At 31.9% G+C, this 13,937-nt stretch overlaps 1 protein-coding gene across 1 annotated transcript; it reads right to left on the reverse strand.

The window, feature by feature from the left end:
* Window positions 1-522: 522 nt before the first annotated feature.
* On the reverse strand, window positions 523-13,937 carry LOC145304491 (heat shock 70 kDa protein-like). Its single transcript, XM_080146374.1, has 21 exons — window positions 13,807-13,937; window positions 13,310-13,410; window positions 12,668-12,770; window positions 11,932-12,036; window positions 11,087-11,170; window positions 10,663-10,706; window positions 10,371-10,434; window positions 10,038-10,121; window positions 8,146-8,264; window positions 7,223-7,345; window positions 6,802-6,878; window positions 6,219-6,298; window positions 5,939-6,080; window positions 4,832-4,950; window positions 4,037-4,128; window positions 3,738-3,845; window positions 3,422-3,482; window positions 3,040-3,126; window positions 2,493-2,588; window positions 1,348-1,419; window positions 523-788 (listed from the first exon to the last, which is right to left on the reverse strand). The coding sequence occupies exons 1-21, from the start codon at window positions 13,879-13,881 to the stop codon at window positions 726-728; spliced, it is 1,899 nt and encodes a 632-aa protein (XP_080002500.1). The 5' UTR covers window positions 13,882-13,937; the 3' UTR covers window positions 523-725.

A 13,937-nucleotide genomic window follows, 5' to 3' on the forward strand; every position in this document is an offset into this window, starting at 1 on the left:
AATTGAAGAAACATTCATTCAATCAAATCCGGTGGATAGAAATCGGTTCTCATCCATACGAAAAAACTGTCTAACATAGCATTATATCCAGTTTTCTACGAATATGAAAATGTAATACCATAAGATTAAAATCAGTTTTTTAGCCCCGACATGCAGGAGGCAGCATGTGCTTTTAATCTTATAATTGCACATTTTTATATCCGCGGAAAGCTGTTTATGATACGATGCAATGAATAACTATTCTATTAAAGATTCCTTTATTTAACAAATTTAGTGGGTCATTTTCTGTAAAAATGTGTTAGCGTTTATTCAAATGTTCATATGATTATTTCAATTATTTATATTTGGTCAGATTTTATAACATTTTGACTTAATAAGAGTATTTGACTAAACGCTAACACACAACATTACGGGGAAAAAGTACCCGCTTTTTTAAGTAAGCTTTGCGAGCATATTTGTAACTTTCTTTATATTTTATATGTATTTCTATTTATAATTGTGGAATAAATTTACAGTGTGTGTTTATTGTATGTTTATTTCAAATAAAATTTAAATATATTAATCATTCAATAAAATCATAAAATATACATCAGCAATCACAAATTTAAAATCATTTTAAGATCATAAAGGTAAAGTTGAATTAGTCAATATAATAATAAAATAAAATCAAAATATATATTTTGAGATCATAAAATAAAACCCAACAGGAGATGATGTGTAGTTATTTAGGCCTCCTCTGGTTTAGGCTCAGCAAGAGAAGACGCGGGAAGATTGAAATTCTTTGGAACCTAAAATCAATATTCATAGTTAAATTAATTTTAGTATAAGTATGCTTTATAATATTAACAAGAGCCCAGTCGAGATGATATGTTATGCATTTTACACTCAAACACGCCTAGTTCTTAGATAAAGTTAAAGAATGGTTGTCTGTCCGTCCGTCTTTACTACAAGATCTCGCTGGTCCGATAAATCTCTCCTTTAGAAATCACCTACTTAAATTTAAGTCCAGAAAGATTTTTATTTTTTGTAGGACCATCATATCTTCTGCAATTTTCGCCTTTTTCTTTTAAAAACTAAAATTGGAAAGGTAGAACGTAACCGTTAATTTTTAAAAAGCTGGGGAGAGGGCGGATTATTGTAAAGAGATCATATCGCCTATTCATGTGGCACTGAAATAGTTATAGATTTTTTTTCTAATTTAATATCATATTTATCCAAATACAAAATAAGACTTTACTAAAAGCCTATTACAAGCAACATTGAATCGAACGTTTTTTACAAAGTGCCCCAAACACTGTGGTTATTAAAGGCCTTCAAAAATACCTTATTTCTAAAACATACACTTACCTTATGTCTGACTTTATTAAGAATCGGGGCCATTTCTGTACAGAAGTCGATTTTCTTTTGGTCATAGGCAATCTAAACAATACATAATTAATCATAAAATTAGGGAACTTTATGATCAGAAATTAAAGTTTGTATAAGAATAGTATAATATCAAATAGTTATATAAATACTACACCATCCTAATTATCAATTCATTTACGGTAATTTACCCAGGGGGATAAGACAATGGCCGATAAATTAATGCACATCCCCTGTGTTGGAATGATTTTTCTTGTATTCCCTGGCAAGTTCGAACCCATTAATTCCCTTTTCCTTACACCAGAGAATGAGTGTGTTACGCGGCATTCCTAACTATCTCCGCGCGTTGCTTGTAAACAAACAAGAAGCCGCGCATTTTTCCTTTGATGATTCCCATGTGAAGAGCTACGTGAATGAAAATAATGTATTGGTTGAATATACATGCGCTCTAATCCGTGGAAGATCTCAAATAAGCCTTCCTGCTTAGTTTGACATCATATGTGGTAAGAATTTATCTTTAATTCTTAATAATAAGTGTAGTATGGTATATTTTTACGAAGAAATTTAAAACATTAATTTTTCAACAAATAGACCATTTAACTGCTAACTTTTGACATACGAATATTTTCCTTAATTTTATTGATCATTTGAATCTAAAATTATCAATTTCTGATGCTATTTAATATGTTTCTTGCCAATTTAAAGTTTTTTAGAAATTTTATATTTTTAATTAAATTGAAATCACGCAACCTCGATCTTACAAAAATAATAAACCATTAATATTATGTAATTAATTTTTATATTTTTGTTTTAGACTCACTGTTTTCATGGTAATAAATACACATTTGTAAACTTCGCTATGTTGGTCATTCGGAGGGCTTGGAGATAAGATTTCGAGAACGGCAAGGCATGCGTTCCGAAACATCCCCAATGATGAAACAATAAAATAACCCTTCTGTAGATTAAAATTAGTGGTTCAAATGTTTGGACACTCAACTTAATGGATTAACAAATCAAAATTCATTAAAAGTTCTCAAGTTGGGAAGGCAACGAATAGAAAGTTTTTTTTAACTTTGGGAACTAGAGTAATTAACAGCCAATTGTGTCCTATATCTCTGGTAATTTACCTGTGTTTCATATGGATTTTTCTGAATCCAGGAGAGAATTGTCTCTATACTTGTGGTTATCTTGATTCCCTCACTGTCAGTCAGCGCCTCCATTACCTTAACACAACAATATATTGATTTATAAGCAGTGCAGCAATTAAGCTAAAAAACAACGATATTGAAGGGAGGAATATTGAGAAACTTCTGGTTAAAAGATCAAAACAATTTAGTTGTGTGGTAATTATATTCTGTTTATTTTTGCTTTTTGGAGAAAATATTTTTACAAACTTATAATTTTAGGTTAAGGGGTTTAAAAGCTATGCCACATTTTTCCCTTAATCATGTTAGAAATTAGTACTTAGCTTTGCTATAACAAAACATAATTTTTTGGGCGTGATTTTCAAAACAACAAGTACTTGGGGCAAAGATAATTGTAAAGTATTTGCCTAAACCCTTTTATTATGTCATACTTTAATAAATATTGGCCATTTTAGGTATGACTGGATTTTAAAATAACAGACCAATCCTAGTATAGAGTCGCTACTAAAACTAAAAGTTGAAAGCAAACCTCCTCTTCAAGTAGTTTATCCCTGAGTCCGGCCAACAAAAATTCCAGACAAATCTTGGCTTTGATTCTCTCTTGTTCTTGATGATCCTAAAACGACAAATAAATGCAAAATTGAATTCAGTGTTGGGTTCAACTAATGATTTCTTCGGAAGGAAGGGGGGAAGGTAGGGGGGTATTCCTCAAGAAAATTGCTTAAAACCATCAAAGGAAAAGTAATGGTAAACAAAATAACCCCTTCTGTAGATCATAATCATTGGTTTGAAAGTTTGGACAAAACAAGTTTGAAAAAAAAACAATCAAATTTCCATCAAAGTATCCAAAGTTTTTGAGTCCACAAATAAGATAACGTGGTTACAAAACTGTGGGTACCAGTTTAATTTACCTCATATCTATATTCTTCGGATTCTTTCACAATTCTCTCCACCTCTTCTGCATTTAGACCACTAAAAATATGTTAAAATTTTGATGGAACAAGCTTTGACAAGTTTAAAAGAGAGAGGGGAACTACTAGCGCAATGTCGAGCTAACTTCCAGCTTAAGCTTTTATTGTACACAAAGTTTATTTTAGAAAATGTTAGACCCAGAAAAAAAGTTGTTAGTTGCATACACAACAGCCTATATTCATTTACAATTTTAATACGGATGGACATACGGAAACCCCTGATTATAGAGATACTTCCCTACTAAAAATTATTTACCTGTGATCATGGTGAATGGTGACCCTCTCATGAACACCTGACTTAGGTTCTATAGCAGCCACACTTAGAATTCCGTCCACATTTACATCAAACTTCACCTCAACAGTTCTAAAAGAAAAATACAACTTTTTAAAGACCATTGTTTTAGAGGACCTTAGAACCATATAAAATTTTAAAAGTACCATTAAACTTGTTTTTAAGGGAAGAAAATGTAAAAATTATAATCCTTTTTTGCAAAAAAAAAGGCATAAAAAAATTTAGTTTGTTTTAATTTAAAGATTTAGAGAAATTCAATTTACCTTTGACCTCTAGGAGCAGGTTCAATGCCATTGAGGTCAAATGTTCCAATAAGAATGTTGTCCTTTGTCAAAGCTCTCTCTCCTTCATATACCTAAATTAAAGAATTTTTATCAAAAAGCAACTATATTACATTTTAGATATGATTTTTGTACATATAAATGCTCTTTTGTTTTATAAATATGACTAGCGGCTTCGCCCATAGCCGCTAGGGGCTTTGAACCAAGAAATGATTTTAAAAAATTAAAATTAATTACTACTGGTGCTGCCAGTAGTTTTATGTGAACTAACTTGCCCATAAACAAAAAAAAGTGGGAGGGATTATTTTGTTTTTTGAGGGGTAGGGGTGGCCCACCCCCAAGAAAATAGCTTAAAACCACCACTGGACCAATAGGTATATACCCTGAAGAGTAGAATCCGATCGGTTCAGTGGTTACCGAGATCTTAAGGGACGGACAGACATCAAGCTACTTTGCATTATAGAGATTTACAACATGAATTTGTCCTTTTATCTTCATGTGTTTTGACTGTGTATTAAATCTTACTCTTTGAATGAAAATCAATAATATAGAAATAACAGGATGTCTATGTGCCTCTCTGTAAATTAAGATCTTCCTAACCGCTGGACCGATAAAATACTTCTAATGAACTATTAAGGGATATTACCTCCCCAATCCCAAGAGAAATAGCCCTGTAAAAAAACATTTAGAGGCCTCTAAGGGTGCATCTGCTTTGAAATTATGAACTATTTTTAAAATTATTCCAATGAGGACAAAAAGCTTCAGTAATAAACATACCTTAATTGTTACAGAAGTCTGGTCATCAGCATTTGTAGTGAAGTGATGGACCTTGTGGGCAGGCAGGGGGGTGTTTCTGGGCAAGACTGTCGTCATTACACCTCCAGATGATTCAATACCTGGTAAAAAACATATAACCTACATACAGAAAACCAGAGAAAGAGGGGACAATGGGCTGTTTATTACACTAGTGCCCAAAGTTTTGTAATCACGTTTTCTATTCGTTGGCTTAAAAACTTTGGAGTCTTCAGTGAATTTTAATTGGTTGCTTCATTAAGTTGATTGTATAATCGTTTCAACCACTATTTTTAATCACTAGAAGGGTAATTTTTTGTATCATCATTGGAGTTGTACATTAATTTATCGGGCATTGTCTTATCCCTTTAGATCCCTGCAGTAAACAATTTGGTAACACAACCTTTGTCTTGAAGAAATTCAGTGTGATGGTAATGATTAAAGGGATAGTTCCACGAAGTGTATTTAAAGAGTTAAGGTACTTAGAGTAGTGAACTTTTATATGTCATAGAAGAATATATTAGGCATTGGATAGATATGATTATGTGTTAAAGAATTTTGTATAAACAGTTTGAAGTTCTATTAACTAGTAATGCTATCTAAAGTTGTAATTTTGACAAAAAAGTTTCGCTATATATAACATTTAATGAAGATGAAAATAAAAATGAAAAACTCATCTTTTGAGGAAAATCCCTGGTCAAATCTTTTAATTTTAATCAATAACTTTATATTATGCATTACTACGTTATTTAAAACAGAGAAAACTTACAGTTCCCTTTTTTTTTTAAATGCACTTCGTGGTACTATTCCTTTGCCTTTTTCTAAATGTTTTTAAATACCATAGCATGTACAAAGTAATTTGATATCTTAATTAAAAAAACTGCCTCATCTATTTACAAACGAGGAGTTTCAGATAATTTCATGTCCACTCTTTTGTTCCAAAACAAAATGGCGTATTGTTATGCGTCAGTGTCAAAACTCTGCATTTCTACACCTATGTTCCAAAACAAAATGACGTACTGCAATTTTACAATAATTAATTGCCTATGTAAAAGTTCTGAATGTCTCCTTTATAATTCCACGTAAAGTTACCTAGTGACAAAGGAAGAGTATCAGAACTCTGCATGTCTACACTTTTGTTCCCAGACAAAATGGCGGCCTCAATGGCGGCACCCATAACAACTGCTTCCTCTGCATCAATGGAAGTGTTCACTTCTTTCCCACCAAAATGCTCCTAAAACAATGTATTAGTGTAAAAAATAAATCCTCAGAATGATTAAGTTGATAAGTTTTGGCACTAAAGCTTTATGAGAAAAGTATGATCAAACATACTGACAAACAAGCCTAATAAGTACAAAAAAAAATAGATTACCTTGAGAATTTGTTGAATTTTAGGAATCCTGGTACAACCACCAACCATTACTATCTCATCAATGTCACCTTTCTGTAATCCTAAATATAGATTATTTGATTTTTTGTGGATACAAATTTAATCAGACCAAACTAATTACGACTTTTCTCCGCCCAAAAGACCAAAGAGCTAGTTTAGAATATAAGCAAACAAGTATATTAAATCCACAAAAGCAAAGTTCTAAAATCAGAAGAAAGGACAAACGAACAATAACTCTTGTAGAATGTCAGAACTAAAATAAGCACAATATTTTGTTGTCAAAAAGTTTAAAAATAACAGGTTTTAAATGGTCGTACAGACTTTCTGGTAACTATTAGTGAGTTGCTAAGGTTGGTAAATCTACATACCTAATTGTTATAAGAATCAATGATGCAAAATTTGAAATTGATAAGACCATTCTAACATGTCTAACATAACGAAAAGACGTACAGACGAAAGACGGACTGACCTTTATTAGAGAAAAGCTTCGTTTTTTTAAAGTGCAAAAGTACAATAATAATTCTAAATTATCGACCAACCCAAAACTATGAGAGATGGTGAATACCTGCATTTACCAAAGCAGCATCTACGGATAGGAGGGTATATTGAAATAAATCCAGACAAAGTTCTTCAAATTTGGCTCTGCAGTACATAAAATAATTATAACAAGACCAGTTTTTATGAAACTAATGCCATTTTCAAATGAAAAAGAAATATTTATTTAATTCCTTTTGTCTATAGATACTTCCAGATATTTTTACAAACACACAGACAAACTTTTGGAGGTCACTGTTTTGGAGGTCCAAAGGGCCATATAAATAAAATAAAGCATTAAAAAATTTTGTGGAAGTAAACAAAAAGGCATAAATTATATAGAATTATTTTAAAATAGAACAAAATTTTAAAGATTATTTATGATAATTTGTTTTAAATCATATAAAAGATGAGATAATCATATAAAGGATTTCATAAAATTATTAATATTCCTTGAGAGACGAGTAGAGTAGTCTTGACCTTCGTGCAGAGCATCTAACTCAATCTTTGTTTCAGCAATGGTAGACAACACACGTTTCGCACGCTCAGCAGCTGTTCGTAGACGGCGGAGAGCCCTAAAAAATGATCGTATATTTGTACTTTTATTTTGTCTTAAAAATGTTAGGAAAAGTCATTTGATGCGCTCAAAAATAATAGCACAATTGGGGGGTAAAATATACGGTACCCAAGGTTTTATAACCACGTCTTATCAATTAGCTCAAAAACTTGTTTTTTTAAAATTATACTTTATATGTAGGTTAGTTCCCAAAAAACTAAACCAAAGGGGGGGGGGGGTTAATGCAACCATCTCGTAATCAGTGATTAAATGGCACTTAGAATTCGAATTTCGATCTGAACTTTTGCATGAGTAATCCTTGGTAGGTCTATTTTCCCTAAATTGAACAAAAAGTTGGAAAAGTAACGGCTGGCGGCTTAGCCGTTTAGCCGTTTTTTGCCTATTTTCAGGGTAAAATCGTCATCAATTACGTAGGAATCAACTTTTTAAAACATATTTTTGGTTTAATTCATGGTGAATGATAGTAATAACCATTTTTAAAACTTCTAGTACCAACAGCTACCGTCTAAAACCGTTTGATAGCGTTTTGAAGTAGAGAAGAGTATTATGTGGAGATAGGTTTCGTGACTAATTTGCAATATAGATATCCAAAAATGGCAAAACCGTTGAGCCGCCAGCCGTTAGCCGATACTTTTCCAACTTTTTGTTCGATTTAGGGAAAATAGACCTACCAAGGATTACTCATGCAAAAGTTCAGATGGAAATTTGAATTCTAAGTGCCATTTAATTACTGATTCTGAGATGGTTGCATTAAACCCCCCCCCCCCTTTCAGCCATGTTTGCTATTCCCATACTAACCTCTTATTAGCCCCAATGTCTTTGCCATGTTTGAAAGCAAATTCATCTGCCAGAAAATCAAGAACCCTGTTGTCAAAATCCTCTCCACCCAAGTGGCTATCGCCAGCAACACCTTTCACCTTAATAAAGAGGTTATAGATCCTATGTGTAAAAGATATAAGGGAAGAATAAAAAAAATGTCTTTTTGCAAATAATACTCTTAGAAAAGTAATAGGATTGAGTGGCCTGTTGCTTTAGATCTTGCTAACTGCTTGACTGATATGGTTCTCCTTTACAGTAATGCTTTTTATAGGACCAGGGAAGATTTTAAAACTATTAAACCCCCACAAGAGAAATCTGAAAATAACACCACCTACCAAAAGAAAAAAAATCATATTAAAACTAAAATACCTTCCATTAGTCGTGCATACAATTTACTATAGATATAGAATAGATCCAATATTTTAATTATCTATATTTAATTTCAAATGAGCTGATGATTAATTAATATTTCAATTTTAGAAACAATTTTGAATAAATTAATCCTTTTTGTGAATAATTTATCTACATCTTTGAACAGTGAAGCATCTCTAAGATTCAGGGAAGATTTAAAAAATATGTGGGGAATGGCGGGTATCTCCACCCTTCCAATAGAGAACAAGCCACAAATAATACCCACTAAAAAATAAAACATGCATTCTAGAACCAAAATTGTAAGTGGACGTTGTACCCCCCCCCCCCTCCCATCTCTTAATTGGCCAAAGATAGTTATAGAATAGAAACAATATTTCAATTAATAAGATTAATTGATATTTCAATGTTAGAAACAATTTGTAATAAATTAATACATTCTTGTGAATCTACATCTATGATTATTAATTACATATTCAACACAGGGGGAGGTGATTATGTAAAATTCTCGTAAATAAGGTATAGAAGACAACTACATATTCAGATACATCTTTTAATTCAATTTTTTTCTCAACAAAGCATTTAGTGTATTAAATTGAAAACATTATCTAAACCTATATTTATATCAGTCAAAATTATTTTTTGATTTGCATAATAGAAAAATATACATTTTCTGTTATTTTACCACTTGTCCTTAATTTTTGGATTACATTAACTACATTAATTACCTCCCCATTTCAAATCAGAATTTAAGATTCATAATAAAGGGGGGGGGGGGGGTTAATGCAACCATCTCGTAATCAATGATTAAATGGCACTTAGAATTCGAATTTTGATCTGAAATTTTGCATGAATAATCCTTGGTGGGTCTATTTTCCCTAAATCGAACAAAAAGTACTAGAAATATAAAAAATGGTTATTGCTATCATTGAACATGAAGTAAACCAAAAATATGTTTTAAAAAGTTGATTCCTACGTAATTAATGATTAATTTGCCCTGAAAATAGGAAAAAACGGCCAATCGGCTGAGCCGCCAGCCGTTACTTTTCCAACTTTTTGTTTGATTTAGGGAAAATAAACCCACCAAGGATTACTCATGAAAAATTTCAGATCGAAATTCGAATTCTAAGTGCCATTTAATCATTGATTATGAGATGGTTGCATTAACCCCCCTCCCCCCTTATTCTAAATGAATTCCTAGTATTTAATAACATGTAAATGAAATATGCCAAAGGACTTTACAATTTCGTATATCTGCTGCTCAAAAATTCTGCTGTCTAACCGTGATACTTATACTTAAAACCATATAGAGCCTGCCGTTTGACTGCATCTACATATTATTTAGATTAAAATTCACTTACATTAAAGACTACTATTAATGTGCATATGCTTGTCAGTGTTAATGTCTTTACCAATACCATTTAATGACGTACCAACGCACTAGTAGCGTGCAGACATAATCAAATTATAGAGTAGCTTCGGAAAAAAATATATTACTACACCTGTACAACGGCGCCATCAATTGTAAGGACAGAAACATCAAAAGTACCGCCTCCGAGGTCATAAACCAACACATTCAGAGGTCCCTGAACAGTACAGTAAATTCTAAAAGTTTCAGAAAATATTAGGTATTCGAAGCAAAATGCAAAATTTATCAATTCACCATGCATAAGCGTGCGGAAAGGGGATAAAGGAAGTGTAATTCCCCCCAGTAATAATAAATAATAATTTTCTACTCTTTTTTCTCTGGTAAAACCTGTCCACGCCACCGTAACTTGCAACTATTAAATATTTACTAGGGGGAGAGCTACTCAAAAACAATTCAAATCGCTTACCCTGTTTTCACTTTTAATGTCCAGACCAAAAGCAATGGCAGCAGCAGTTGGCTCATTCAATAACCTACAAAATTTTGCTATTAGCCAAAATGAAAAATGTTAAAAAAAAATAAATATTAGGTATTAAGTTTTGCAAATAAACGTGAAATAAACTGCAATATTTTTATTCTGTTAAACTTCTTAAAATAATTCAATTCAATAAAATTTTAACTTACATTCCTGAAGAATAAAGAAATAATAGAAACATAGTTAAAGCCACATAAAAATCTTAAAAATGAAAGCCAAAAATTACCTCAAAACGTCGAGACCAGCAATTTTAGCCGCATCGATGGTTGCCTACAATAAATCACCAATATAAAATTATAAAAATTAACGGTTCATAATGATGAGTTTATCAAAAATGACCAGGGAAATTAATATGGAAATAAAATAAATATGTTCCTTAGAGGTTCGATCTTTTCATAGAAGATTATCACCATCAGCGCATAACTTACTTAAAAACTTTGAGTAATTTTATTATATTTTGATACGGTGGTTCCAAACTAAATGTAAAAAATGTTAAACTAAAAATTTGTATCTACAGAAGGGTTAATTTTGCTTATCAACATAGGGTACATACATCAATCTATCGTATATTGTATTAAAATTCAACAACAAAGTTTTACTTGATAAACGCGGAACTCATTATTTAAATCCTTACAATTAACATATATTACCTGACGTTGTCTGTTATCAAAAAATGCAGGAACAGTGATTACAGCTTTCTTTACTTTGTAACCCAGATGGGCTTCTGCAGTTTCCTAAAAGGTATTATTTTACTATAAGCCACAAGGACTAACATGTTTTAGGTTAGTAGTCTCCCACCTAGTTTCATTTACTAAAAGCCACAAGAACAATTTTTTTGCAGGTTTAGCAGTCTCCTAAACATAGTTTTACTCAAATCCACAAGGACAATTGCTTTCAGCTTCAGCAATCTGATCACCATATTTTCAGTACTACTATACAAAAGAATAATAATTTGGGAATTGTCGATTTGTCGTATTTTTAAAATGGATTTTTAAAGGTTATTTTAGGTTAGGTTAGGTTATATTGGGTTAGGTGATTGCCCCACAGGGTTAGAGCCCCCCGCATGGGCTATAAATAGGAGAAAAATACGAAGAATCGCCTCTTAAGGTGCGATGTCACGAAAGGGACTAAACCCAATAATTTTACTGAAAGTCACAAGGACATTATTTTTCAGGTTTAGCAGTCTTACTTATAAAACTAGTTTTAGTAACAGTCACACACAAGGACAGTTATTTTATCTTTATCTTCAGCAATCTCCTAATTTAAGTTTATACAAAATCTTTGGCTTTAGAAGTTTCCAAAAAACAATTAATTATAATTAAAGGACAATTTCAATTGTACACTTAAAAAGTTAAGAAAAAATCTCCTTTAACATATGTATATTGTATATGATTTAATGATACAAACAGCCATCACATTGTCCGAATAACATTAGAAAAAGTACACAATAGTTAAAGAGAAGGTGCATGGTCCAGTTACAATAATATTGACATACCTTCAATTTATGTAGAATGGAGGCACTAACTTGAACAGGGTTGACCAGCCTGGCTGCTCCCTGGCATTCCACCTCAATCTTGATTTTGCCCTCATCATCCAAAACCTAAAAAAATTCTATGATAGTATCCAATTTTTTTGACCCAATTATTACATTATTAAAATTTGTGCTCCAGTGTAATTTAACATTCAAATGCCCCCTCCCTTCCTTATCATAATAGGTATTGTGCGAGATTATCTACCGTCCATTGTCCTATCTCTAATAATGAGTAAAGAAATGCAAAACTAGTAAGGGAAATAAGATTAATGCAATTAGAAAATAAATTGCACTTCCAATAACTGAAGAGATACTGAAGATTTCCCCACCCCCTACCCTAAATCTCATTTTATTTATTTATCTATCTATTTTATCATTTTCATATAAAAAACATTTTATCGAACAAGGAAAACAGCACCAATTCTTTTATATTATAAATATTAAGTTTTTCTGTTGGAAGCTAAAGATATTGGATATCGGAAAAAACTGGTCGGATTGAGTTATGGTTTTCAGAGAAGCCTCATACATATATAATAAATATATTTTGCACAAAAACATTTTCCAAAAAATCAAATCTATATCAGTGTATAGGTCGTCTTATTCATAAAAATAACTAGAATTATAGAAAAAAAAGAAGCAAAATATTAATCTTATCACCTTCTTATCTGACTAAATATAAAGCAATATCTATTTAAATTACCTTGAAGGGGAAATAGGCAATGTCAGTTTTAACGACAGGGTCGTCGTAATTACGGCCCAGTAGACGTTTCACATCCGACACAGTATTCTCTGTGTTGGTATCCCTGAAATTAGACAATGAATGGCTGATAAATTTATCTCGTAAGCAGGGTATGATTCCTGTAAAAAAGCTAAAAGTACACTTATAATATATTCCTAGAAATTGTCATTCAGAAACTCAATGTGAAAAGTTTGTAATACCTTTTTCTAACAAGATTTATTTGATTTTTTACCTTAAGATATTTATCGACACCTATAAACCTTTTTGGTGATTCCAATATGATTCTAAGTGTCATAAAATCACAGATCAAACTCCATTCCCGTCTACCTTTAATCCAGAGAGAGAGGAGACAATGTGCTGTTTATTACACTAGTCCCTAAAGTTTTTTTAGTTTTGTTTTCTTAATCGTTAGATTAGCAACTTTGGAGACTTTGGTGAACTTTGATTGGTTGATTATTTAAGTTGAGTGTTAATTTTAATCTACAGAAGGGGTAATTTGTGTATCACCATTATAAATGTACAGATCCTTTAGATCCCTGCCTTTCACCAATCAACTATTACATTGATATTTCGCCTTCAATATTAAATTCTAATACAACTTACCTTTGATCTACGGCTGTTTCTCCGACAAGTTGACCCCTGTTTGTGTAGCCTACAACACTTGGGGTCAGTCTGTTACCAAAGAAATTGGGAATTATTTCAACCTAAACAAAAAATAAAATAACTTACATTGATAAAAATCTCAATTAATCAGATACTAAACTTAAAGGAAGTACAGAAAGAATAAATGATTAAAGGGTTGCTGTGCCAGCTTCCTAATAATACCTCATTGTTATAGAAATCATAATACAAGCTTGTTGATAAAATTGTTCGGATCTTGCAAAATAAACAAAGTAGAAGGTTTTGTCATATTTCCCCTATTTTTAGCCTCATCGGCGGGCTAAAACCCTGCAGAGCCTATTTTCAAACCCCTGCGGGGCAATCAATAACATTTGCATAACATAACCTAAAATAAAATAACCTATTAAAAGCTACTGTAAAAATACGTCGAAACCCGCTACTTCGTTTTCTTTCTATTAATCAATTATACTAATATATACCTTTCCTCCCTGAAGAAAAGCGACACAGCTGTAGTTAGTACCCAGATCTATTCCAATAGCCGCCTCGGAACACATTTTTATCTTATTAAAAATCACATTAGCAAACTATTTTTTAGTTTTCGAAGAAAACA

The sequence above is a fragment of the Acartia tonsa genome, chromosome 13 (genome assembly GCF_053477335.1).
Source record: "Acartia tonsa isolate MP-2025a chromosome 13, ASM5347733v1, whole genome shotgun sequence".
NCBI lineage: Eukaryota > Metazoa > Arthropoda > Copepoda > Calanoida > Acartiidae > Acartia > Acartia tonsa.

Bases quoted from the DNA above. Each gene is read 5' to 3' on its own strand.
- LOC145304491 (XM_080146374.1), bottom strand. From the start codon at position 13,881: ATGTGTTCCGAGGCGGCTATTGGAATAGATCTGGGTACTAACTACAGC. The intron at 11,171-11,931 runs GTATGTCAATAT...AATACCTTTTAG, and splicing joins CCATTCTACATAAATTGAAG to GAAACTGCAGAAGCCCATCT. The intron at 10,707-11,086 runs GTAATATATGTT...GATTTATTGTAG, and splicing joins TTGATAACAGACAACGTCAG to GCAACCATCGATGCGGCTAA.